Below are 24,444 nucleotides of genomic sequence, written 5' to 3'. Positions count from 1 at the left end.
TTGCTGATTTAACTGACGATATAGCTTCTCAGTAATAGACATTACATGTTTAAATACTTTACATATCATAAAAGTATTTAAGATATTTACAGAAAAGGAACATTAACAACAATATTGGACGGATAATTTAGTGAATATCACAATATTTACGACAAAAAATGGCAAAGTTCACAAGAGCTCTGTAAAGTAGAATTAATTGATTTTGGAATTGGACATTTATCTTTAAAATTTTCAAGTGTTTCAAAATTTCATGAAAAATTCAATCCTAATGTGTCTAGCAGTGTTGCAGCTTTCTGTATGAAGATGGCGTCTTAGGCGGAAAAATTTCAAAATTATATTCATTTCTTTAATAACGGTTCTACAAGAGATTTTTATTCTCATTTTTATTGGCAAATATCGTTCATTTTTTTATGTGCGTTAAAAGTGTGTGAGATTTTTTTCGTATTTTTTTTACAATCACAGTCTGCTATTCTCATTCCGGATGCCATAATTGGTGTGTCCATTGGCTCTCAGTGTGGCGAGATTTGTTTCATCGGCTGTGGAGAATGTGTTATTGTCATGTCCGTAATCTCTTGGAGCGGAATCTCGTCGAGGAGTTGTGGGTGATGTTTCGGTCTTCTTTGGTCCTTCCATCCAGAAGATGGTGATGAAGAACAGCACTGTACCTGGGAAAGTGTGTTAATAATTATTTATCATGTCACATCATGGGGGTATTTCCGATAAACTAACTTATCAGGTAAAATCCAGCATAGAAGATTGAAATAGACTCTCTGTAGCCGATAACCTTGGCCACAGGGTCCACAAGAATTGGCAGATTTCCTCCGACGTTATTCATGACGAAGAGGAAAATACCCACAGTAGTTGATCGAACTCCCATTGGGACAATTTCCACAAGGCATGCAAATACAATGCCAAACCACATTTCAGCTGCAAGAGAAGTTGTCCACACAAATTAGTCAACAAATGACGCGTGAAAGGTGATCAATGGTAGGAGGTTCTCACCGAAGAAGTAACTTATTCCAAGAGTAATCATCGCCCATAGTGGTTCAAAGTACACAGAACCGAAGGCAAATGGTGCAGCAATCAATTGACTGATGGCCAAAACAGCCACACGGGAGCGGATACCCATTTTAGCCACAATCTTGTCGGATACAACTCCACCCACAACAATTCCAATTCCTCCGATACCCACAGTCACAATGAACAGCCACCATCCGAGGTCCACGTCCGGAAAATAGCTCGTGTAATAGAGATCACAATTGTAAGCAAAGGTCATGCCTGAAAGACAAATGATAGGCATAATCGTGAGAAGTTTATCATCAATACCATTGGAAATTGAATCAATGATGAATTTAATAATATTCAAAATATACCTCCGCAGTGTCTTATTGAAGCTGCAATGATAATAAGAATGATTCGTGGTTGTTTGAGAACCTGCCAAATACTAATTTTCTCATCTTGTCCGCTTGACTCTTCACCGATGGTCAATCTCTTGGGCTCCTTAAGTGTGACTCCAGTGAGAATAGCCAAGATGAGACCCAATACTCCAGCTCCATAGTAGCAGATTCTCCAACTCAGATCAAAGAGATTTAATTTTGTTATATACCTGCCCACAGGGAAGGCAATACCGTAGCCACCGTAAATGCCCCAATTGAAAATTGCCATAACTAGAGCACGTTTGCTCTCATCGAATATATCTGACATTATTCCTGTGGCCAGAGGATTGCATCCAGATTCTCCGAGAGCCATCACCATACGTAGCACCACCATTTGCCAATATTCTGTTACAGAACCTTGAAGAATGATGGCTATGGAAAAGATGAGAGTGCAGACGAAGAGCATTCGAACACGATTGTATTTATCGGCTGCAATTCCAAGAATCACTCCCGCCACTGTGAAGACAGCAATAAAGCTGGGACCGGCAAGGAGTTGATAATCGAGGCCAAGTCCATTGTAATTCCATTCGCAGTAGGGAACTCCATCTTTCTCCACCAGCATGCACCTGGGACAAAAATTAAACAGTCAGGTTTACAACATAAAAACAATGCAATAAAATTGTGTTTAAGTGAAAATTCGTCATTAGTAAATCGTGAATTGAGTAATTCGTAATTCCCACTTAAACAACTATACAAAAGTATTATGCGGAAATATTTGTTCAAAAGCTGAGATATAACAATTTAATTACATGGAAAAACGTTAAGGTGAAGGTTTAAGATATACGAGGTGCTTGAACTTGCACGTAACCAAAGTTCTATCTGATTTTTGATCTTTCGATCTGGGATCAATGAATATCTTTCAGGTACATCTGGAAAAGTTTGTAGAAATAGTATTTAAGGTGAAGTACCCTCACTCGACCGGGTTCCTCGATTCGACTGATGGATCAATTTTTGAATGTTTGATGGTCAATTTCGTCAATTTCTATAAATTTGTCACCGGTTTGTTCACAGAATAATTGACCTATTAATGTTAGATCATACGCAAAGTATTATAGCAAGAGTCGAGACGAGGAAGCGGTCGAGCGAGGGCACCTTACCTTATGCTTAAAAATTTATTAATTCTTTAAGGACGAAGGCATCAGGGATCCAAAAAAAAATGATTTCTTTGTAAAATATTATCAATCTCAGATAATCACACCAATGATAATCACAGAGTATTAGAGTTAACGCTTTAAGGACTAAGTGGATCAGATCAGGTGACATATAAAAAGAACACGTTTATGGATATTTAATTTAGAAGAAGAGAATAACTTTAGATAAAGTAAGAGAAGCATGTTTCAACCATCCAGCTCCGATCGTCCGGTTTACAGGACGGATCGCCTCCCTGAGATAAAACGGACTTGTAAAAAAGTAATTAACAATGTTTTGCCAATTATTTACAGAACCAGAATCATTACAGAATTATTTACATAATCAATTTTATGTTCGTATTTTTAAGAAAATTATTCACCTAATTTAATATATACGATACGATATGTACAGTACATGATTGAAGTTATACCTGTTTCTTTATTAATTTCTCTGAATCAGAAGCCTCTCGACATTTCATTTTTCCATACGTTTTTGTATCTAGGATGATTAATTAACGGATGGAGCATTTTAATTCACAAATGGTATATTTTTCTTAAATTCTTAATAATTTTTAAGCTTTAGATCCCACAAAAATAAATATAACACGAAATGGTAGTCACATATACAGAGAATATATTTTTATTGAATTTAAAATTTTACTGATGTTACAGATTGAAATTTTGTCAGAAAAATTAAAAAACAGCGATTTTTACGTCTTTTTCTTTTAGGAACTATTATTCTCGTGCAATCATTATAAATTTTGTGCTAATAACATAACATTTGATACTTTTTCATTTGGTAAAAGTTTTAAAATGACTGCATTTGGTTTTATACCAAAACTAAAATCCACTTAAGAAAAAATATATAGTCATTCGAGGAGAGATAGAACACCTTTTTTATATTCAATATTGCGGATACGTTTCGAATGCGAGACAAAGACGAATCTCGCTGGTTTATCATTTGAAGACTTTAAATTTAAGATATCAATATTAGAAGTGCCTAGATGAAAATAGTCACTTCGAAAAATAGGTTTTAAAAAAAGTTGCATTTTGAGGCACTCAAAAAAAGTTCGGGTGAGATGGAACACCCCTAATTTTACCAAAATATTTATAGTTTATTTTATTAATTTTGAATAGGAGGGAAGTGATTTTAGACATGAACACTATTTTATTGAATTTATTGGAGTTTATTTTATTTTTTCAGTATAAATGATTTATTTTGTGGAATATGTGGCTCATATACTTCGATGGAAATTTCGCTGAGTGTATCAAGTCAGTCTTACCAGAAATTTAGGGAAAATAATTTCTTAAGATTTACTTGAAAAGATTTTGAAGAACATTGACGAAAATTCACACCGGAAGTGTTGCCAAAACTATTAAGTTCCATCTCTCCTCAACCCCCAAATACACGTATTCTTATGGCGAAATAAAAATTTTTGGCTATTTTTCAGACATCCAAAAAATCCAATTTCAATTTTCTCGTACAATTTTAAAGGTAAAAAGCTGTAACTTGGGGGTTTTCATTAGAATGCTGAATGGCACAAATAGACCAAATGAGGTGGAGATCGTGCATAGGGCGCAGGTAGGAGGCGAAGTGGTCCGTCTCTCCCACTGTTCCAACTCTCCTCGAATGACTATACCACATTTTTGTATGAAAAATGTATGAGAATGCTCTGCCCTGTTTTGTATAGAGGCACTGAAGACTATTGGCAAGTTTTTTCGTTTTTTCCTAAAGAGAATTAACTTATCAGTCTGATATATTTCGAAATCGTACATTAAAAGCTATCTATAAAGGGACAGATAATCCTAACCGGCTCATGTAGGTGAGATTCTTAACGTGAGCTAACTCGGAGTGCATGCAAATTCGATTTAGAGCTGAAGTTGGGAGACGCCATTCAGTCATCTTGAATCAAATTCGTGAAATTATACAAATTTTGTATTTAAACCAAAATATCAAGGATTTGGATGAACTGACAGAAAAGTGTTATATGGGTGAAATGTAGACCAGAATGTTCTCTATAATTTTCCCATAGAACATGATCTCATCGATTACTCAGAAGCCAAGATAAGCGAGGTTTTTTGTTTCTTAACTCGTTTTTTCATCCAGAGTGCCCCAAGTAGTCATTTGTTGAACTTCAACTATATCAAAGAATTGTTGTATTCTGTGGGATTTTCCATTTAAAACCCTATTTTAAGTGTCTTGGTGGAGTAGAGGCAGTCAAATTGGCATCTGAGTGATTTCAAAGCGTTATTATTGGAAAAATCAATTTTTTCACACTTAAACGGCAAAATCGGAGTGATAGCGTAGTCTGAGCGGAAAATGATGTATGGACGAAATGTAGAGACAAATGTCCTCTACAATTATGTCGAAGTAATCATCAAAATCGGTTCAGCGACAGTCGAGATAATTGAGGTTATGTGATATTGAAATTGATTTTTCGACTGTGGCGCCCCTGGTGTTGGTCCCACGAAGTTCAAATATTCTAGAAAGTTGTAGCATTTGGTGAGATCTTTCGTTTAAGCCCTCATTCATCAAAATCGGTCACATAGAACCGGAGATATGATTTTTTGAATTTCGTGAACTTTGACCCCTCATATCTCCGGTTCTATTGAAACCACAGCGCACATACGCACCATTTTGGAAACGTCCTAGACTGGACTACAACATACTAAAATTTGATTAACTTGCACAATGCCGTTTTTGAGAAAAATGTCTTTGAATTTCGATGAATTTTGACGTTATCACAGCGCCACCTGTGGTGATTTTTTGAACTTCCATCTGAAAGTGCTCATCGAGACGAAACCAAAAAGGTAAAATTTATGTCGATATGTTAATTAGAACCGGAGATAGAGGCCGGTCAATGTTCGAACTTTGACCCCTTATAGCTCGGGTCAGGGGTTATGGATCGACTTAAGGTTTTTTTGTTTGATAGGTATAATCAACGGCTACAACATACTAAAATTTCAGCCCGATCGCATAAGGAATTTTTGAGTTATTTAACTTTTAAGATTTAAAAATTTTCTTTTTAAAAAAAGCGCCCCTAGCGGTGGTTTTATGAACTTGCGATGTTAGAAGAGGAAGTGGCATTTCACGAGAGCTTTCCAAAAAGTCCTCATTTTTTAAATTCTGACAATTAGAACCGGAGTTATGGCCATTTTAAGAAATTTTTTTTGGACCCTTATAGCTCGGGTCAGGGGGGTCGGGGGACCTTAAGTTTGGTATTGATGGAAAGCTCTAAGGCCCAGCTATAACATACTAAAATTTGAGCCCGATCGATGCCATAGGGGCGGAGCTATTGAGAAAACAAAAAAAGGGGGGTCTTCAAAATGGCGGAAGGAGGGGTGGGGGGTGGGGGGTCAATGCACCAAGTTGCAATTTTCATGCGATATATAACCTTTGCCGAAAACCGCAAGTCGATATCTTTTTTAGTTTAGGAGCTATTAAGCTCCAAAGAGCGGCCGGACGGCCGGCCGGCCGGACGGCCGGCCGGCCGGGAACGTAACTTAGCCCCCCATATATTCGTGATCAGGAAGTGGCGAAACACATTTTGGCCAAGTTTGAGCGCGATCGGAGGACATGAAATTTTGTTAGGATTATAGTAGGTGAGATTGTTAAGAATCTCACCTAATACATATTTCATAGTGTTCGCCGAAATAATACAAGAACTAGGAGCAAATTTGTTTAAGTAGCGGTGCAATATCTGCAAATTTTTTACAAGGAAAATTGAAAAATAGGTTCATTTTTTATTAGGCTTGATGGGCCCCTGCTCTGAATAATAAAAAAAATTACAGATATAGATTAAATGGATTACAAGTCACAATTGGTATGTATAAAAATGATAACAATTTGTTTGAAGAGTCTATATTTTAAACAAATTATGAAACATTTTTTAATGGTCAGATTCATTAACCCTTTAACGTCTAGACAGTTTTCGCGGACCGAAAATCGGTAATAAAAATGAAACCAATGAACAAAACCAGTAAAAGGTCTTATATCTGGCCTTCGAAAAGCCAACAGAGTCTGATTTGGCGTATTTTTTGTCTCAACTTTTTTTTTCAACTTGTCACCGTCTTGGAACTTAAATGGTAACAGATATCAAGTTCCGGTCTTCGGCGACCCCCAATAAACAGACTTTGTTTTTCATCACCCGACCCTCTCCAAAAACCAAAACAAAACCATGTTTTTTTGACTTGTTTTTCGAAAACGACCCCTACGATTTCTTTTATTTTCGGATATGCTTTGCAGGTTGTTCAGGCGCATATTTCATCCAAACACCTACGACCCCTACGACCTAAAAAAATCAACATCTTGAATTTTTGAATAAAAATTTTTACTACTTTAGTGCGTCTATTTTTCGACAGATTTGGTTAAATTTGGATCTCATGGAAAGGTCTTGAAATTTCCAACCCGTAATGACCAATCTTTTTTTTTAATATTCCTTTTCCTGTCCGTAAATTTATAACCCATCTAGAGGCAAAACGGTAAGAGATACAAACTTCCGATCTTCGGAGGAGTCCCCCATAAGTCGACCCAACGAACATTATTATGATTTTTATTATCTCCCACCCCCTCCAACCTCTCCAAAACAATGTTTCTTTTAGGGTTTTTTTTTTTTTTGAAAACGGCCCCTCGGACATCTTTTATTTTTGGATATGTTTTAGAGGCGGTCCAGGCTCACATTTCGTTCAAACATATCCATGATCTAAATAAAATCGCCATCTTGAATGTTCGAAAGTCAAAGTATAACTGGTCTTGAAATCAGTAAAGACTCGGTTAAATATCCGAGTCATTTTAAATCATTTTAAAATGATCATTTCTTTTCCACTTTTTGATTTTAAAATGCTTTTGTGATTTATGAATCAATTTGATCTCTAGTAGACTTGTAAGCACCAAAAGATCGTATGAAAACTAATTCACAGATAGCTGTATCTCGTGAGTTCGAGCATTCCGCAAAGCTGGGATGCTCCGCCATCTATTTTTTCCTAAGAGACTTAGACATTTTTATTAAATATTAATTAGTTTATCATCAATTATTGATAATTACGTAATAATTATGTGAAAATCACTTAAAAAAATAAAATAAATTCACATTATTCGAAGGCATGAACATTCGTTTCCTTACAATTACAATATGTAATTTTGTGTAAAGATACACATTTATGTAATTTCTACACATTTTTGTGTACAGCGGTACAACCAAACGTAAATTGCTCAAATTTGGGCAGGAATTAACAATGAAAACAATTAAAGCAGTAAATTATTCTTGTTATTTGTTGCTAAATAATGTCTTAATGCGAATTTGAGGTCTTAAAAAATTGCTCCCAATGTATAGAGGCCTTAACGCTTAACTTATCGCGACTTCTCTAATATAGGGGGAGGTGGGGCTACTTTGAGCTGTTGGGCTACATTGTTATATGATTTTTCGCCTATTTCTAAATGAAACTGGTCTTCACAATTTTTTTTTTAGATTCAGAATTGTTTTGTCTATCAAAATTAGATTAGGTTAAAACCCAGTTTCCTTTAGAAATATTCGAAAAAATCGTATAACAATATAGTCCCACAGCTTAAAGTAGCCCCACTTTCCCGTTTTATGATAATAAACAAAAAGAAAAAATATTTTTTACTCTTCACCGAAAAAGTACCATTCTCGAGCATATAGGGGAAAGTACTCTCCCTTCGAACGTTCATGCCTTGGAATAATGTAAATTTCCTTTATTTTTTCTAGAGACTTATATACAGTTATCACACCAATAATTGACGATAAGCTATAGCTAATATTTAATAAAAATGTGTAAATCTCTTAGAAAAAATAAAATAAAATTCGCATTATTCGAAGGCATGAACGTTCAAAGGGAGAGTACTTTCCCCTACAGTCGGCTATTATGTTCTTGACTATTAATACTGGATAATTGGATCACTTTTTTATTCTTTGTCATCATTAAAATGATTGAAATTTAAAATCTAACTTATGCATCCCTTTAAATTTAAAAAGTATCACTAAAATTATAAATTGCACAATGTTCAAAAATGAAACACTGCCTTCAATTATTCAAATTTACTTCATGTGATTTTATCAACAAATTATGCAATAATTTATACAATTTTTATTTGCTTGTTAAACTAGTTAATTTCTTCTTATTTAGAATCTTACGAGCGCAATAAATTTAATCTTGTAATTAATACTCTTCCGATTTGCGCGTAACAGTCACCTTCGGCAATTTACCTGTCCCATTAAAATGAAGAAATTACATAGCGATAAAATAAAAGCTTCAGACTTACTCTTCCTCTGTCTCCACCGAGCTGCATTCTACGGGAAGTTCTGACAGTTTGAAACTCGTGCTGTTGAGCTGACATGAGATATCACCATAGATGAGCTCCCTGGCGGTCTGTTTGGATGTGACACCAATCAAGTAGTGACCCAGTTCGCCCACAATATACCCGATTGTCAGGACACCCAGAACGTATGGCTTGTACAGGAAGGATAATTTCTTGAATTTGTCCAACATTGTGTATGGCTGCAAATGAAAGGTGGAAATTAAATAAATCTGACGCTAATTTGACGTCATGCAACAATCAAAGAGAATTGATGCGTTATAGTAAATTTTACCATAAGAATTTCTCTTTTAAGATTTGCTATATACAATACCCACCTTCTCCTTGAAGGTGAATGAAGTTGAACATTATCTTTACACATTAATGATGTGAAATTGTTCTTGAAATGTTTCAATATCAAATATATATTGTTTTTCCATCCCCTATAGCAACATTCATCCAAAGTGATCACATATGAAATCTCTAAAGTTTCTCGAAAGTTTTCATTATAGATGAAAATTCTTGAAAGTATATAGCTAAATTTTGTACTTTGAGAGTTCAATAAGGCATACATTATTCACATTGAAAGTCCTTAGCGTGAAAAACTTGACGGAGGTTTGTGGTTGAGCACAGAAAATCTTTTAGTATTGCTCTCTCAGCGAGAATTTCTTCTCAAGGGATTGCGGACTTTTAAAACCAATTAGGCAAAAAACTCTTCAAGCGACCAATTAGGAAAAACTTTGCGAACAGTTTAAAGTGGGAGAAGATCCTACATTTAGCACTTGCGGTAGAAATTTCCTGTAATCGACATTCCCATTAATTGCTATGCCTATATAAAGGATAAATAGGGGGTATAATTGTTTCAAAATTGGGAGCCCTTCATAGCAGAAACAGCAAGTAATATAATGTATATTAACAAACATATTTTTCAGGAATGTAGTTAGAATAACTTAAAAAATGTAAAAAAAAATAAACAGATTTTTCAAAGATATGCGAATAATAATACAGAACAACCCGATCTTCTCCATAATGATCTTGAAGAATTCTCGAAGTATGGCATTATAGAACCACAATTTTCTGAAATAACGCTTAGTAGAACTTCTAAAATAGTCGGAGAGGCCCTTATATATAAAAGTTGTGCACTTTTAAAAAGCTCCAGTAGTTCTTTAAGCACTACTGCCAAAGAAATTGAGGCATTCTATCAGAAAATCATATAGGGTAAGTGTGCCAAATTCCGGCCAGCTTGCAATTTCGGCCACCTTTTTTGTTCCACGAATTTACTTGAACTTTTAGATTTTACATACTCTAGAGATTATACAATGCAAAAGAATAACAAAAAATGTAGCTTCGACAAACGAGATGACGTGAAAAAGATATTGGAAGAACTCCCGAAGGGCAAGAAACTATGAGAATGAAGGTGGCCGAAATAGGGCACCAAAGCTATGTCTATATTTTTATTCATTTTAAAATGTATTAAGAATGATTATAGAGTAAATAAAGACGGTAAACTCTTTACAAGGTTCCAAGCAACACTCTTTCAGAAGAAAGAATAAAAATATCAATTTGTATTTAAAATGATACATTTCAAACTTGAGACTTTGACGCTTGCAAGCAACTATGCCGAAATTATGCACACTTACCCTAGAACGACATATTTTCTGAAAAAAAATGTTTATACGATATTCCAAATTCAATTTTTAAACGCATATGAAGTCGCTATATAGGACTATAATCAGAATAATTAAAAGAATTGAAATTTTTTTTTCTCCCTCCACATACGTTTTAGTAATTCCATAATTTTTAGTTTTTTAGTTATTTTATTCTTGTGTTTGAAATTTTATTTTTCATTATTTATCGCAATTACAAAGTTGGTCGCTGGTAGCGTCACGCGAATCCGCGAGAATCCATGCTGTCCATGTAAACTGAACGCGCCTCTTTCCATTATATAAATATCTCATCGGTATATGAAGAAATGCTTCCGAATTTTATCTCTACTGAATTTTACGCTTATTTGTAAATTCTTAAGTTTATTCATATACGATTTCTATGAGACTCTTAAAACTTTATTCCATAATTCCCGCTATCACCTTCGTATGAGACCATTAAAAGTTCTTAGTTCCATAAGGCAGCTAATTTGCTAGTTGGGACATTACATAGGGGAACTAAGCCTTCTCTCAAAGCAGATTTATTCACATGAACTATTATTTTACCTTCACGAAATATAGCTTGTCAGACGTAGTTCTGTTTGAATACATTTAACCCTTTGAGGATGAGTGGGACACCGGTGTCCCAAAAACAAAAAAACAATTTATTGACTATAGAAAGTTATTTTGTCCTTAAAATAGTCCATAAAATTGGTTTTTGTTTTTGGGACACCGGTGTCTCATTCGTCCTTAAAGAATTAATTCATGAAGATTTTTAGTAAGCTAAAAGACGATTTGAACCCGATACGCTTGCATCACTGAGGAAACGCTCAGTAACTTAAACTTTTCGTTTACATTAAATTAGAATTCCAACCTAGAAATTTATACTCTTTACTTAATAAATAAAAAGCCATACCTAATGAATATCAGAGTGTATGTGTATGGAATAAATAAGAAATATAAATTTTGAAAAAAAAATTCTTCTATTTTGATGGATTTTTTAATCATATTTTTTGTCAATTTTGGGAAAATATATTTTGTTTCTAACAAGAGTTTTTTTAAGGTCAGCTAGCGTAATTAAAACTACCGCATACTCCCCTATTAGAAAACGTCTTTTTCTAACATTCAGTTGTTTGCACCAGGCGGGACTCGAACTCACAACTGTGAGATTCGAGTCAGAGATCTCGTCCGCCCAAGATCCAATGATCTTGGATCTTGCCTATTGCGCCACTGAGATCCCCATTTAATCGATAGTAAAGCGGTGTACCCAAAAACCATGAGAAAAGATTATATACACGGATAGCATTTTCTTCTCGAGCACTCCGCTAAGCTGGGACGTTTTGCTGCCACTTTTTATTGTGTTAGTTTACGTTAAAGCCTTCAAGACACAAAAGGACTTTGAAATTTCAAAATTACACGTTTTTAAGCATACGAATCAACCTTTGAATGTTGATTTAAAGATTCAAAAGTGATTTATTAAAAATTGTTTAAATAAATCAGTAAAATAACATTATTCATTTTTAAGTTTGTTTTGTTTAGTTAAAAAAATTGCTATTCAGTAAAGCATTATCCATATCTAAGAAAATAATTAAACACTTAAAATTTTCAACGTCTATCATGTTCTTCGATTGGCTAGGGCTTAAAAACATTCAAAGTTTTAGCCAATCAGAGAACGCAATGAGATAAAATATTTTATGAGATAAAATATTAAACTTGTATAATGCTTAATAAAGAGTGAAATTTTTATTAGAATTGCATTAGTTACTAAGTGTAATAATTGAGTATCCCCTACCGTAGTCCTTATTAATTTTAGAAATGAAATTTGATAGTTTTCGTTCAATTCATGCTTCCCTACAATTTTCCCATTAATTCCTAAATAGCAAGTAAAGTGTGGAGATTGAAGATTTGCAAAATTACCATTTCGTCCCTCAAATCATTTTGTATTCACAGCACCAGAATAAATAGCTTAATGTTCAAAATTCATTTGTTGCACATACGATTAATTCTTCACTACTTAATGTGCTTAATGTTGATAAGTATGGAAAATATGGAAATGTGCTGAGGGATTTATTTACGTCATTTCGTCGTTCTTAATATCTCCTTCAAATACCTTTGAAAATCTGCCTTTATGTTTCATTTGGCTTATATATTGAGTAAAAGGCTTGGATTAATTCATGTGCAACTCTGGTAAAGAAGTGATGTTAAAATTTATCCTCAGAGTTCACAAGAATGCTCAAAGCTCTAAAAGTGGCGCCAATCGATACACAACTAATTAGTTAATTCAAATGAAATGGGTTAAGGTTGCCGGTGTTGTAAATTCGACGTTGAGGGTTTATAGTTCACTTTTGTGTAAAAAAAATATATATAAAGGGAGCTTTTTCTTCTTTTACGGGGGGAAAGGAGCAAAACAAAAAAGACAAAATGATCAGTGAAGTGAAAATTATGTTTTCATCGCAGATAGAGTTCCCCTGGCATAGCGTTAATTATTATGATGCGGGGAAAAAAGTATGATGGATTCAGTGCTTCCCACTTTGTGAAATTGCTCCAAAACGGTCGAAGTCAAGGTCTTGCTGAATAATCGTCACAGAACAGATTGATTAATTCAACTTAACAGTCACGGTTCTCTCTCTAAGCATCTGGATAATTAAGTCTTAGATGGAAAATCGCAATGAAATAGGGAAATGATTGTGTAATACATTCCTTTTAGTAAAATTATCATCATTGGAAGATGATTTTGTGCTTATATATTGTCATGTGACTTGCACTATAATTTATTTATGTACTATTGATTTATTGCCTCACGTACAAGAGCTTTGGATAAAAGAAAAAATAGAGAGGGTGTGAGATATAGTGCTTGAGCTTATAGAAGCACGATGTGCTTTAATGTAGGTATTGCATTTCAATAGATCAATCTTTCCGTTGCATTCACAATATTGCACAAATTAATTAACAGAAATGTGCGCAGAGATAAAAAAAAGATCAAGAGCGAAAAATAAAAACCTTCACACCATACACGATTTTTAAGGAAATGTGTGCTAGAGTAGATTTTTTTGTGTGAATAAATTATCCTTCCCTGTCCAAAAGTAATAAATTAGAACCAATAAATGCAAGGTGTTACATTTCTTTTAATAATATACAATTAATTTAAAATCCCATACACTATAGGAATTTCTATAAACTTCCTAATCTAGAGAGTAATTAAAATGGATAGTTTGATGTTGAATTTTATTATTATTCTCTTTTTTCTTCTTGTCATTTTCTGATCGAATTAATCTTTTTTTCTTCCGCATAAACATTATTTATTTTATAATTTGCTAAAACCTGTCGTGAAAAACTAAATGCCCAAAGTCTGTACGTTATGTCTTCAATTTTAAGCTCAGAGTAATCAAATTGAAAAGTAATGGAATTATAACACCCAAACCTGTCATTAACATAAATTAAAAATCTATGAGCAATGAACAGCTTTTAGAAATGCGTTTCATGAAAGTTTACTGTGTATTTAAGTTTCAGTAAAATTGTTTAACTCTTTCTGGATTGTAAAATATTCAGCTTAACTAAGCTCTTACAAAAAATCGTAAGTTTCGATATCCTTACCGTTTGTAATTATCCACAAGAATTCTATTATTATTATTATTTTTCCTAAAAGAAATCCACAAAAATAAATTTTCCAGAATATCCAGACTTTGGGTATTTACTTAAAAGCCCAAAAAATACGAAAGAGTTTATGCTTGTTTAAAACTTTGTCAATAGTTAGAATATTTTTGCATATTTTTTGAATAATATAATATTTGAGACTTAAACAGAAATAAGTAATGGCAAGTAAAAGTTTTATTCAAGATACTCATTACACATACTCAGAGAAATGTGAGTACACCTTTCAGATAGAACTTATTAATTTTCGAACACCGAAGCAGACTATTGTAAGTCTCAAATTCAACTTTTCAGGAGAGAGGTTTATCATTGAATATCTTATGGTTAACGATATTTTTAATTTTTTACAGTAAAATTGTGAGCAAAGAGATCGATAATTGTGTCGAGTAATTTTCAGTTTTTTATCATAACTTTTGCAGGAATAACTTAATAAATATGGGAAAATGCTCTCCCTTCGAATGTTCATGCCTTCGAATAACGTGAATTTTCTTTTAGTTTTCCTAAGAGACTTACATATTTCTATTAAATATTAGTTGTCTTATCATCAATTGTTGATAATTCCCTGATAATTTAGTGTAAATCTCTTACGAAAAACAAAAGAAATTCGCATTATTCGAAGGCATGAACGTTCGAAGGGAGAGCACTTTCCCCTATAAAGTTTTTTTTAGGGATGTAGACTTAACGTTTCTGCATCCAATAATATCAACTTTTTATACTACTGTAAGTAGACTTACAAGAGTCTTGTTTGGAGCCGACGAAATGCTTAGTAAGTTTATAGGGAACTCTGAAAGTTGCCCTATATTCCTAAAATTGAAAAATATAATTTTAAGTACAAAAATTTAAAAAAAAAATCATTAAAATTCAAATCTAATCTGCTAATCAAAAGTGCTTTATAGAATTAAATTAAATTTTTTGGCTTTGTGAAAAGCCTACCAAATGCTGTGCTAAATTTTTTTTTCTTTAATACTGGTTTTGATTAAAGAAAATAATGATATTTTTTGTTAATTCCTTCATTAAGTGATTTGTTATTAATCGGAGTGAAAGCCAGATTTGTTTTTTTTTTTAGGATTTAAAATTGAAAATATTTAGAAATATTTCTTGAGCAAGGAAAATTTTAAGGATAATAACAGTTACGATATAATTGTAATTGAAAATTTACTAAGTACATTTTTTTTTATTTTTATTATTATTATTATATATTTATTACTCTTAAAAATACCCAAAGTTTTTTTTTAAGTTTTTATATTTATATTTTTAAGGAAATGTTTTTATTTTACTAACAATACACTTTTGCTTCTGTAATCTAACCAAAATCAATTTCTTCTAATTTTGATAATCTAAACAATCCTATCTGAATTTTCACTAAACCATATCAATTATTTGGAGTTGAAATTCAGAGTCTTTAAATTTATGGAAACACTACAATACTAACAATATACTTTGTAATAACAAAATGCAATATAACTATTTTGCATAAATATTAAAACTTCACACTCAAACTGAAACGTCAGAATAAATACAAAATTTTATATGCTCTCTTTTGTACCTCATAGGGAATAAAATGACTGGACAACCCTAGAACTGGATATGGCGATTCAATATTCACCTAAATTAAGAAAATTTTCTATATTTTCTATAATTATTTCTCTCTGTATTTAGAATACCAAATGATTTTTACTGTAGAGTCTAACTTCTCATAAAATTCGAGAAAAACATGACTTCCTTAAAATTAATACGAGGGAAGAGAGTTTCAGGAATGCATTATTTACAAATAGGTGAAATCCGGTGTGTTTGATACACTTTTATGTTTTCACTTTAACGCATTATTTCCAAATCTCAAAAATCGATTATTGTTCTTCTCACATTTATTTAAATAATGAAAGAATTATCCACCGCGTGTGAAATGACCCGCAGCTCAAAATATACATGCCGCTTCCTATTTATAATATTTTATAATAATTATGGGATAATAAGTTAGGAAATATGCTGTGTATTTAAAAATAGAAATAAACTAACAGAATATAGATAGACTTACTTGAAACTGAAATTTGAAAAAACTTAAGTTACCGAAGAATGCCCCTCCCTCTCCTATGTATAATACAGTTTTGAACTCTCACTTTTCGGTATCAGGTGCTACAACAACACTTATTTCAAAGCATATTTGTTTAGGGTTATTCTTGTAGTGCATAGATTGATTTAACGTTTATTTAATTTATGAGTCAGATAATGTAAAATATGCAATTGTAATTGGCAATATATGTTTTGTTATATTGCAGAAAAAATGCAAATCTCTTCACGAGAGACCGGATCTCTTGTTCATAATCTAAAGGCATTAATGTATGCAAAGTGTGGGTAATTCAATTCAAGTGGAAATTGTATTAATAAGGGGACAACTCTTACTGCACGGGTCAACCTTGAAAGTGGACATGGATTGGCAATCCGGAGGAGGCACGTCGTCACCGGACTGGACACGTGTACCACTCATGAGATATATCTCTTTCTAATATCTCCAACTCCACTGGAGGCAAATTCTCACATTCCAATTAATATGGCATTATACACTTGATTTGCTGTGCAACACATAATCTATTAGCATTGGAGCTTCCGACTGTTGTACCGGGAGTTTGTTCGATTGATTTGAGCTCCATATGAGAGCCTTTTGATTTCACGTGTTCGTAATTGTAACACGCAGAGAAGATTAGAAAATTTGTAAAACATGTTCAACATTGTTACACAATTTGGTATACCGATTTTGGAATTGCATTAGTGAATACTTTAACTTAATTGTCTTTCACAGACTTTTCTTTCAATGGAGGGGAGAGGTTGTAGATTAAAAGTCGCAAAAAGGTTTTGGGCTTAATGGGTATTTTAAAGATATAATATCACATTTTTCTGAAAAGCAAAATTTTAGTTTAATAACGATGATTTAAAAGAAAACTTATTTAATGGATAGAGCTATTTTCGAAAACATTTGAAAACCTAATAAATTTTATTCCACAGAAAATAAAAAAAAAATGTTTTCTGATTTTTTCTTGAAATTTATGAAATATGTATAAGAAAAATTTAAAATTGCGGGTATTTTTTTAAAGTTTATATAGGGGGGAACTTAATAATCTTTCAAATTTTTTTGGAACGACTCTATTCGTCAAATAAACTCTTTTTATCACTATCGTGAAAAGTAAATCCTGGAATTTCTGTAATGCATGGAAATAATTCTAATCAAACATCTCAAAAATATTTTTTCTTTACAATTATCTTTTTTTTATTTTTCTAAGGTTATTTAAAATACTGTTATAGTTTCATTAATGATTTCAACAAAATGAAAACTCTAAAAGCTTCTAAACTGATTCACTGAACCTAAACATTTGATATTTTATATTTGAATTTTTCTAACCCTTGCGACACGAGAGACGAATGCAGGCTGGAGAATATTTAGCTTGTATAATTTGGCAGTAAAAGATTATGTAAAGGAAATGTATGCAAAGGGTCTTTAGAGCCTAAATAGATTCAGACTAATTATCAAGATTATATTGCTTGTAAAATTTGGCAGTAAAAATTTATTCCAAACTATTATACACTAGAAGACTTAAGATCATGGATTAGAGATCCTCTACCAAAATTTCAAAGATCAGCCTGAGTCTATTTGGGTCTTTAGGTTTACAAAAAAACTATAAATATGATAACCATGAAGTAGATTTACACTACTACAGCTTTTATTTAGATTAAACTATTTGATCGAATTGAGAAGTATTGTGTTCATTTAGATTTATTCCAATTGAAAGTAATGCCCTAGATACAGCGTCGACTTAGGGCAGAATCACATTGACAGTAAAATACTCACCGTCACCGTCAAAGCCCTCACCGTATTTTGTTGATTTACGCATTTTCATTGTAATTTTTACGCAAGTTCTCAATTACCGTGTTACATTATCTCATACTCGGTGGCATTAGGTGAGAATAATATAAGAAAATTGAAGAAATAACACGAAAATGCGATAAACGGTGAGCAAAAAAACTGTACGAAAAACTGTAGCACTAAATCCTACAGTTTTTTGTTTTGCTTACCGTTTATCGCATTTTCGCTTTATTTATACAATTTTCTTATACTATTTTTAACTAGTGCCATCGAGTATGAGACAAGGTACTATTGTAATGGAAAATTTGCGTAAGAATTGCAATGAAAATGCGTAAACCAACGAAATACGGTGAGGGCTTTGACGGTGACGGTGAGCATTTTACTGTCAATGTGATTATGCCCTTAAGCCAAGAGACAGCTTAAGGTAATTGTAATCAAAATAATGATCAGATTACATGTCCATCAGTGTCTGACTAATATTCGTCTCTCCGGCTTAAGCCGAGAAACTGCTTAACTAGACGGAAACTGATAGGAATTTAGTCAAAGCGTTATTCTGATTATAATTACGTTAAGCCGTCTCTCGCCTTAAGTCGTAAGTGTGTCTTAGGCATAAAACTTGGTTATCTTTATAAGAACGTAAAACCTGTCAAATGCTTTAATTGCTGGTCCGATTGAAATCTAAAAGCTAAAATTAAAGTGATTAAAAATTTAAATACATTTGAATTTATTATAAATGTTTACTGAACGCAGGTTTGATATGAAAATCGAATTCCGGTTCCCTTTAAGCACAGACAGTGCTCTGTCAAATAATTTTTCTAAAGTGTAAATTATTGAAACGCTTTAATTTCCTAAAATTTAATTTCAAGAGATTCTTTGTTTCAGAAAGTTCACGATGAGTGCTTTAATTTTTCTAATGTCAATTTAAATACATTTATTTTTTTTTAGAAAAAGTTTTTCAGGAATTACCCCAACAGTCCCAGTTGTAATGAAAGGGCTAGCCTTGAGTTTGTAATGCTGTCCAAGATCATTTATGTTACTTTATGCAAATAATTTTTGGACCTTTATCTTCTCATGGAATAAATGATTGAAAATTAACAAAGTGACTCGCATTATTATGTAGATGATATTATAAAAATTCGAGTGTTTGTGAATGAATGAGGAATTATGTGAATTCATTGCGTGCAATGTGATCATTCGCGTATTTCACGCTCTGCCTGAGATGTGGGTTATAGAGATGTTGAGTTCTATTGATGTCTGTAAGAACTTTAATTTGCTATTTTCCAGCCTCATCATCTTAGAGAAAATCATAATCACGGGATGAAATTGAAAGTGATTTCTTTATTTCCATAACCATGTCGTATTTTTTTTTTCATTAAGTAATTCCAAACATACAGTGTATCTTTTGGGGTCAAGTATAAAATATTGGAGACGATCATGCACAAAAATTCAAGAAAAAATAATAGAAAATTGAAATGAAGAATTAGCACCTTTTAATCCGATATTGATCTTAATTGAAGATTCGCACGAAATTTTTTTTAATAAAAATCACTAAAATCACTGGCACATGAATTCTTTTCACTTTTAATTCCTTAGGTGGGTATTTGAGAAAAAAGACACTTTTGGGATTATTTCTTTTTATTAAGTCCCAAATTGGGTGCATACAGGACCGACACTTCACGCCTTCAGGCCAGTCACAGCGGTAGTGAATGATCCAAGCACAGGTTGTACGGCATTTGGTGGAAGTTTTGCAAAAGGGAATTCGATTTTACCACCTCCATCTTCACTTGGAGCATTCTCTCCTTCCACCTTTTGTCTCTCAGAATTTTCCAATAGTCTTCTCTCTTGTTACCAGTAATTTTATTTTCGTATCTTGCGTATATATAAGTGTGCGTGATTTTCATCTACTGAGCCAATATGAAACAGGTAGAATTGATTTTTATGTGGTTTATGATTTTTATCTGTGATGCCATTCCCACGACCTTGCGGATATATTGTAAGTACCTCTGGAATATGTGAATTTTTCCAAGAGGCCTCTGATATGTTAAACTTTTTTCTAAGGAGTAATATGCATGATGCTGATCAAAGATGATAACTGCAAAGATATAAAATGTAGAATATAAAAAATATAACTGATCCCTATCTGCTGGTATAAATTGAAAACTTTATCAATTCAACTATGATTAATTTTACATTTATTAAAAATCTGTTGTACAGTTCATAATGCTGTATAAAAAGGAGAGAAAATTTACTTTTTCTATAATTCTCAAATTGTCTCTTCTTTTTTATAAAATCGTTTCAATGTATATTTAAATATCTGTTGCATCCAAAGTTAATTAGACAGTAACAGACATCAACTCGAAATTTTAGATCAACGTGCTTTATAATTCGGAAATAAAGCATGATACCCAATTTTCTATCATTAACTTCTGTGTGTTTCCTAGGAGTGTCATTACTATTTCAAAGAATAAAGATTTTTAAAATTTTAATTTCGGTTTTAATTTTTTATGGGCGATGATTTAACCTAATTGTATTTTTGTCACAATAACGTTTATTCATTTTTTCTCAGTATCTTAAAGAAAAAATAGCCTAAGAAAATCAATGGACAAGAGAAACACGTCCTATATATTTTCATTTTATTTAATTTACTTTTTAATTTATATTAATTTAAATTCCATATGGGATCAAAATTCTGGTTGAATGATCTCCTGATTTTCTAGATTGCAAGTGAAAATTCAACGTTCAAAGGCTAGTTCCCGGCGAGTGGGCTTCAAAGTTGAAGCCAATTTCTTACTTTCACATACAAATGCGTATAGGAATTTTTCTGCACTCGTGATCGTTATGCTAAATATTTAAAAAGTGAGAAGTTTTTCCGTATTATAAGATACCTTTCCGTATGGAGGGATAAATATACTAAATTTTTGTTTAAATAATTTTTTTTCCTTGGAGCACTGTGAGCCGAGTCCGAGATCAATTTAGGAATTGGCTTCAAATAGCTCCATATAAAAAGGCCAACTTGCCAGGCGCTTGTTCAAAGGATATTTTAGGCATGAAAAGTTTACGATTGGCACGTATGAACTCTAAGTCTTAATTCAAAAATTAAGACCATATTAATCCCTTTTCTTGAAAACTAATTTCCTTCTGAAATCTCTGTATAAACTTTACGTGAATGGAATATGTAATATTAATTAATTGCAAAAGATATAACAGTTCGAATATCATGAAACTTCAAACAGCTTTTGTGGATGGTTTGGATAATCAGGTATGTAGGAGCTTTGATAAAACATACTGGGCTATGAAGATTGATCTTGAAAATTAAGCATTTTCGCTTGATTACACTGAATTATTAAATATTCTGCAACAGACTAAACTATTGTGCGTGATTAATTAGTGTTGCTGGGGAAACAATTGATGGGAAGAAGTCTGTGATACTTAATATATAAATATGTCTTAATTCTCAGGAATTAATCTTCAACTGAATCTTCCATTGGCTCTCAAATCCCAAAAGAGAAGTGTATGAGGTCAATTTTCTGTAATTTTTAACCAAGGTGAGTTGTCCGTCAATGAACTTGATATTGCAAGCTCACAAATGATTTTCTGCACGGCAAGTCTGTACCAATAATTCCTCCGCAACTGGATTTTCCCCGGCAATTGTGTGAAGTACCTCTGAGATTTCAGTTAATTTTGTCACTAACACTTGCGGAACAATGACCATGAATGCAATCCCTCTGCCCAAGATATCGGACAGAGTGTTATAAGTTGAGGTAAAACCACAACTTTTTCGTTTCATCCAGTGACTAAAAAAACGAACAATAAGGAAAGAAGTACAAACTGAATCAGATAATCTGCGATGGGTCTTTTTTGTATGCAATCCAAGGGGGGAAGTGGGACAGATTTTCCGGATTCTCAAGTCTGGGGGATTTTTCAGATTACAAGATTTGTCGCAGAACTTTTTTTTTTAATCCTACATCTTGAAACAGTATGAGTGGCAATAAACCACAAAAGCCAAAACAGCTCTTTTTGTACTATCATGGAAGTGAATCGAATGGGAGAAAAAAATCTTGGTGGATTTACTGTATCACATGACACGGAATACTTTGCTGCTGGTAAATCGACGACATAAAATACTGTGACCGAAAATCGAGAGTGATTTTGAGAGATTCATCATTGATTTCCTCTGGAGGCTCCTTCATGCCAGACAAACCTTTGTACGTGGGTGTCTCAGTGGGATACTTGGTAAAACGGAAGAAATGAAGATGATGGGGATGGAAAAAAAAGGATTGCGAAGGTTAGACACCGTAGAATGAGTCTCAGAATTGGCACAAATAACCACCGACAATTGGCCAAGTTTCAAGGCTGCTGCTGTACCCTAAAGAAAATCCCATCTCATTTTGCCCCTTTATTTTCCAGAAGAAAATTGGTCCATTCACTGTAATTGTAGCAAATTTAGATTCTGAGGTATGCTGCAAGAATTCATACACAAAATGAAACCATTTTATTTTTGTGACAATAAATTTACAAGAAGGTCACTAGCATAAAGAATTCAATAATTTAATCAGGACAGATATAAATATTTATTACAAAACCTATTGCAATTGTGGCAATAACAAATTAATCTCTTAACACTCGAATTAATCAAATTGGTATGTTTGACAATATTGTCAGATTAAACCTTAATAGTGCACCTTAATGAATCAAAGGGAAATCCTTGAATCTTTTTTGTTAGGGTGTTAGTGTTGGATATCGTGGATAAGGTCCAATCAAGAACAAATACATATACACAGAAAAAAAATATTTTGTAAAATTGTTCGTAAATGTTTGTGAAATCTTGTGGAGGACTTAAGAAATGCTCGTTAATCATATACCCCACAAACGAGTTCGTAAAATTTTGTACTTTTTTTGTTCGTAAAATGATCATTTGACGAACATTTTTTGTACTTTTACATACACTGCAATGCAAGCCATTGTGAGGGGACCTCGACCTCGAGGCAGGCCTAGGACAAGGTGGCTGAATCAAATTCAGGATCTTGCATGGGAGCGCCTTGGGATCGAACTCGAACATCTTCCTGAACTGGCGGAGGACCGACAGGCGTGGGATGTTAACCTTGATGTCATGGGCCCGCGACCCCAATAGGGATAAGCGGTTGAAAATGAATGAATGAATGAATGTTCGTAAATGTTCGTAAACACACAAAAAATGTTACGAACAAATACGAGCAAAAATTTGCGAACAAATACGAACAAATGACAAAATTTTACGAACATTTTTTTGTGTGTTTACGTACATTTACGAACAAATGTTTGTAAAAGTGCAAAATTTTACGAACTTGTTTGTGGGGTATACGATTTACGAGCATTTTGTAAGTCTTCCATAGGATTTCACAAACATTTACGAACAATTTTACAAAATATTTTTTTCTGTGTAGGTTGAAGCCGCTTAAGAGGCTATGAGTAACTGTATTTTACGTAATTAATAAATTAAGTAGGGGAGACTGGGGCACATGTAACCATTTTCGATAGATGCGAATTTGAGGTGATTTTCCAAGGACACCGTAATTTTTTGGAAAATCTTTCTTAGCTAATGTTTTACCCTTGGGTATAGGCAATACATTGAAGGTAATGCGGATGCTGGAAAACAATTGAATTTTCCATAAAAATAAAATTTGTGTCACTGTGCATTTTTCTCTTTTCCCAAAATACCTGGGGTAGAAGTAAACACTTTCTGGGGAGGATGTAAACACCCTTTTTTCCACCATTGAAATTAACTTTGCACCACTTTCGATTATTTTAATTTCTTAAGAGATACACTGCTGGCAATAATCATAGCTCCACTTTTTCATACTGGAAAAACTTTGAAAAAAAATTTTTTTTAGAAAAAAATAAAAAGATCATTTGAAGATATTTTCATACCGATATGAAAAATTGCCATTTGAATTTCATACCGTTAGAACTGTGAGTACTGTGATAAAATCTTTATCAAAATGGCGATTTTCGGGTGGCAATAATTATAGCTCCACTCAATAAATTTGGCTCAAGGGTATTTATTTTCAATCAGTGAAGGTAAATATCATTAAGTAATTTAATTAATAACTTTATTAAGCTAATTAGAATCATTTTTATAAAGTTTTTCATGAATTTTGCTGAAATTTTGTAAGGAAAATGTGTAATGAACAAAAATAAGGGATTAATTAGGGTCTTGAAAGGGATGGAAATTGGCAACCAAAAAATTTCCATAAAATTGACAAGATACTATCACCTTTCATCCGAATTTGTCCATATAGCCAACATATATGCATTTTAAACCACTCCCAGGGCTAAAAATATTCTTTTGTTAGAGGCAAAAGTGTGCAACTTTCCGTGTTAGAGTCGAAAAAAACAAGTTTTCTTCCGAAATTTGATGTAAAACAATGCTGACTGC

General features: G+C 33.0%; 1 protein-coding gene across 1 annotated transcript; it reads right to left on the bottom strand.

The window, feature by feature from the left end:
* Positions 1-341: 341 nt before the first annotated feature.
* LOC129806983 (putative metabolite transport protein HI_1104) lies at positions 342-19,763 on the bottom strand. Its single transcript, XM_055855929.1, has 6 exons — positions 19,517-19,763; positions 8,847-9,082; positions 1,374-2,002; positions 1,003-1,278; positions 730-927; positions 342-665 (listed from the first exon to the last, which is right to left on the bottom strand). Exons 2-6 carry the CDS (start codon positions 9,071-9,073, stop codon positions 457-459), a joined length of 1,539 nt encoding a protein of 512 aa, XP_055711904.1. The 5' UTR covers positions 9,074-9,082; positions 19,517-19,763; the 3' UTR covers positions 342-456.
* Positions 19,764-24,444: the final 4,681 nt, after the last annotated feature.

Source organism: Phlebotomus papatasi, chromosome 1, assembly GCF_024763615.1.
Source record: "Phlebotomus papatasi isolate M1 chromosome 1, Ppap_2.1, whole genome shotgun sequence".
Classification (NCBI taxonomy): Eukaryota; Metazoa; Arthropoda; class Insecta; order Diptera; family Psychodidae; genus Phlebotomus; species Phlebotomus papatasi.
Note: the sequence above shows the minus strand (reverse complement) of the source record. Positions and strands in the feature narration are given on the sequence as shown.

What these genes read in the sequence shown, in the direction of transcription:
- LOC129806983 (XM_055855929.1), bottom strand. Translation starts at nt 9,073, where the DNA reads ATGTTGGACAAATTCAAGAAATTATCCTTCCTGTACAAGCCATACGTT. An exon ending in TTCAATAAGACACTGCGGAG is followed by an intron (nt 1,279 to 1,373) that starts GTATATTTTGAA and finishes TTTGTCTTTCAG; the next exon opens with GCATGACCTTTGCTTACAAT. An exon ending in TGCTGGATTTTACCTGATAA is followed by an intron (nt 666 to 729) that starts GTTAGTTTATCG and finishes ACACTTTCCCAG; the next exon opens with GTACAGTGCTGTTCTTCATC.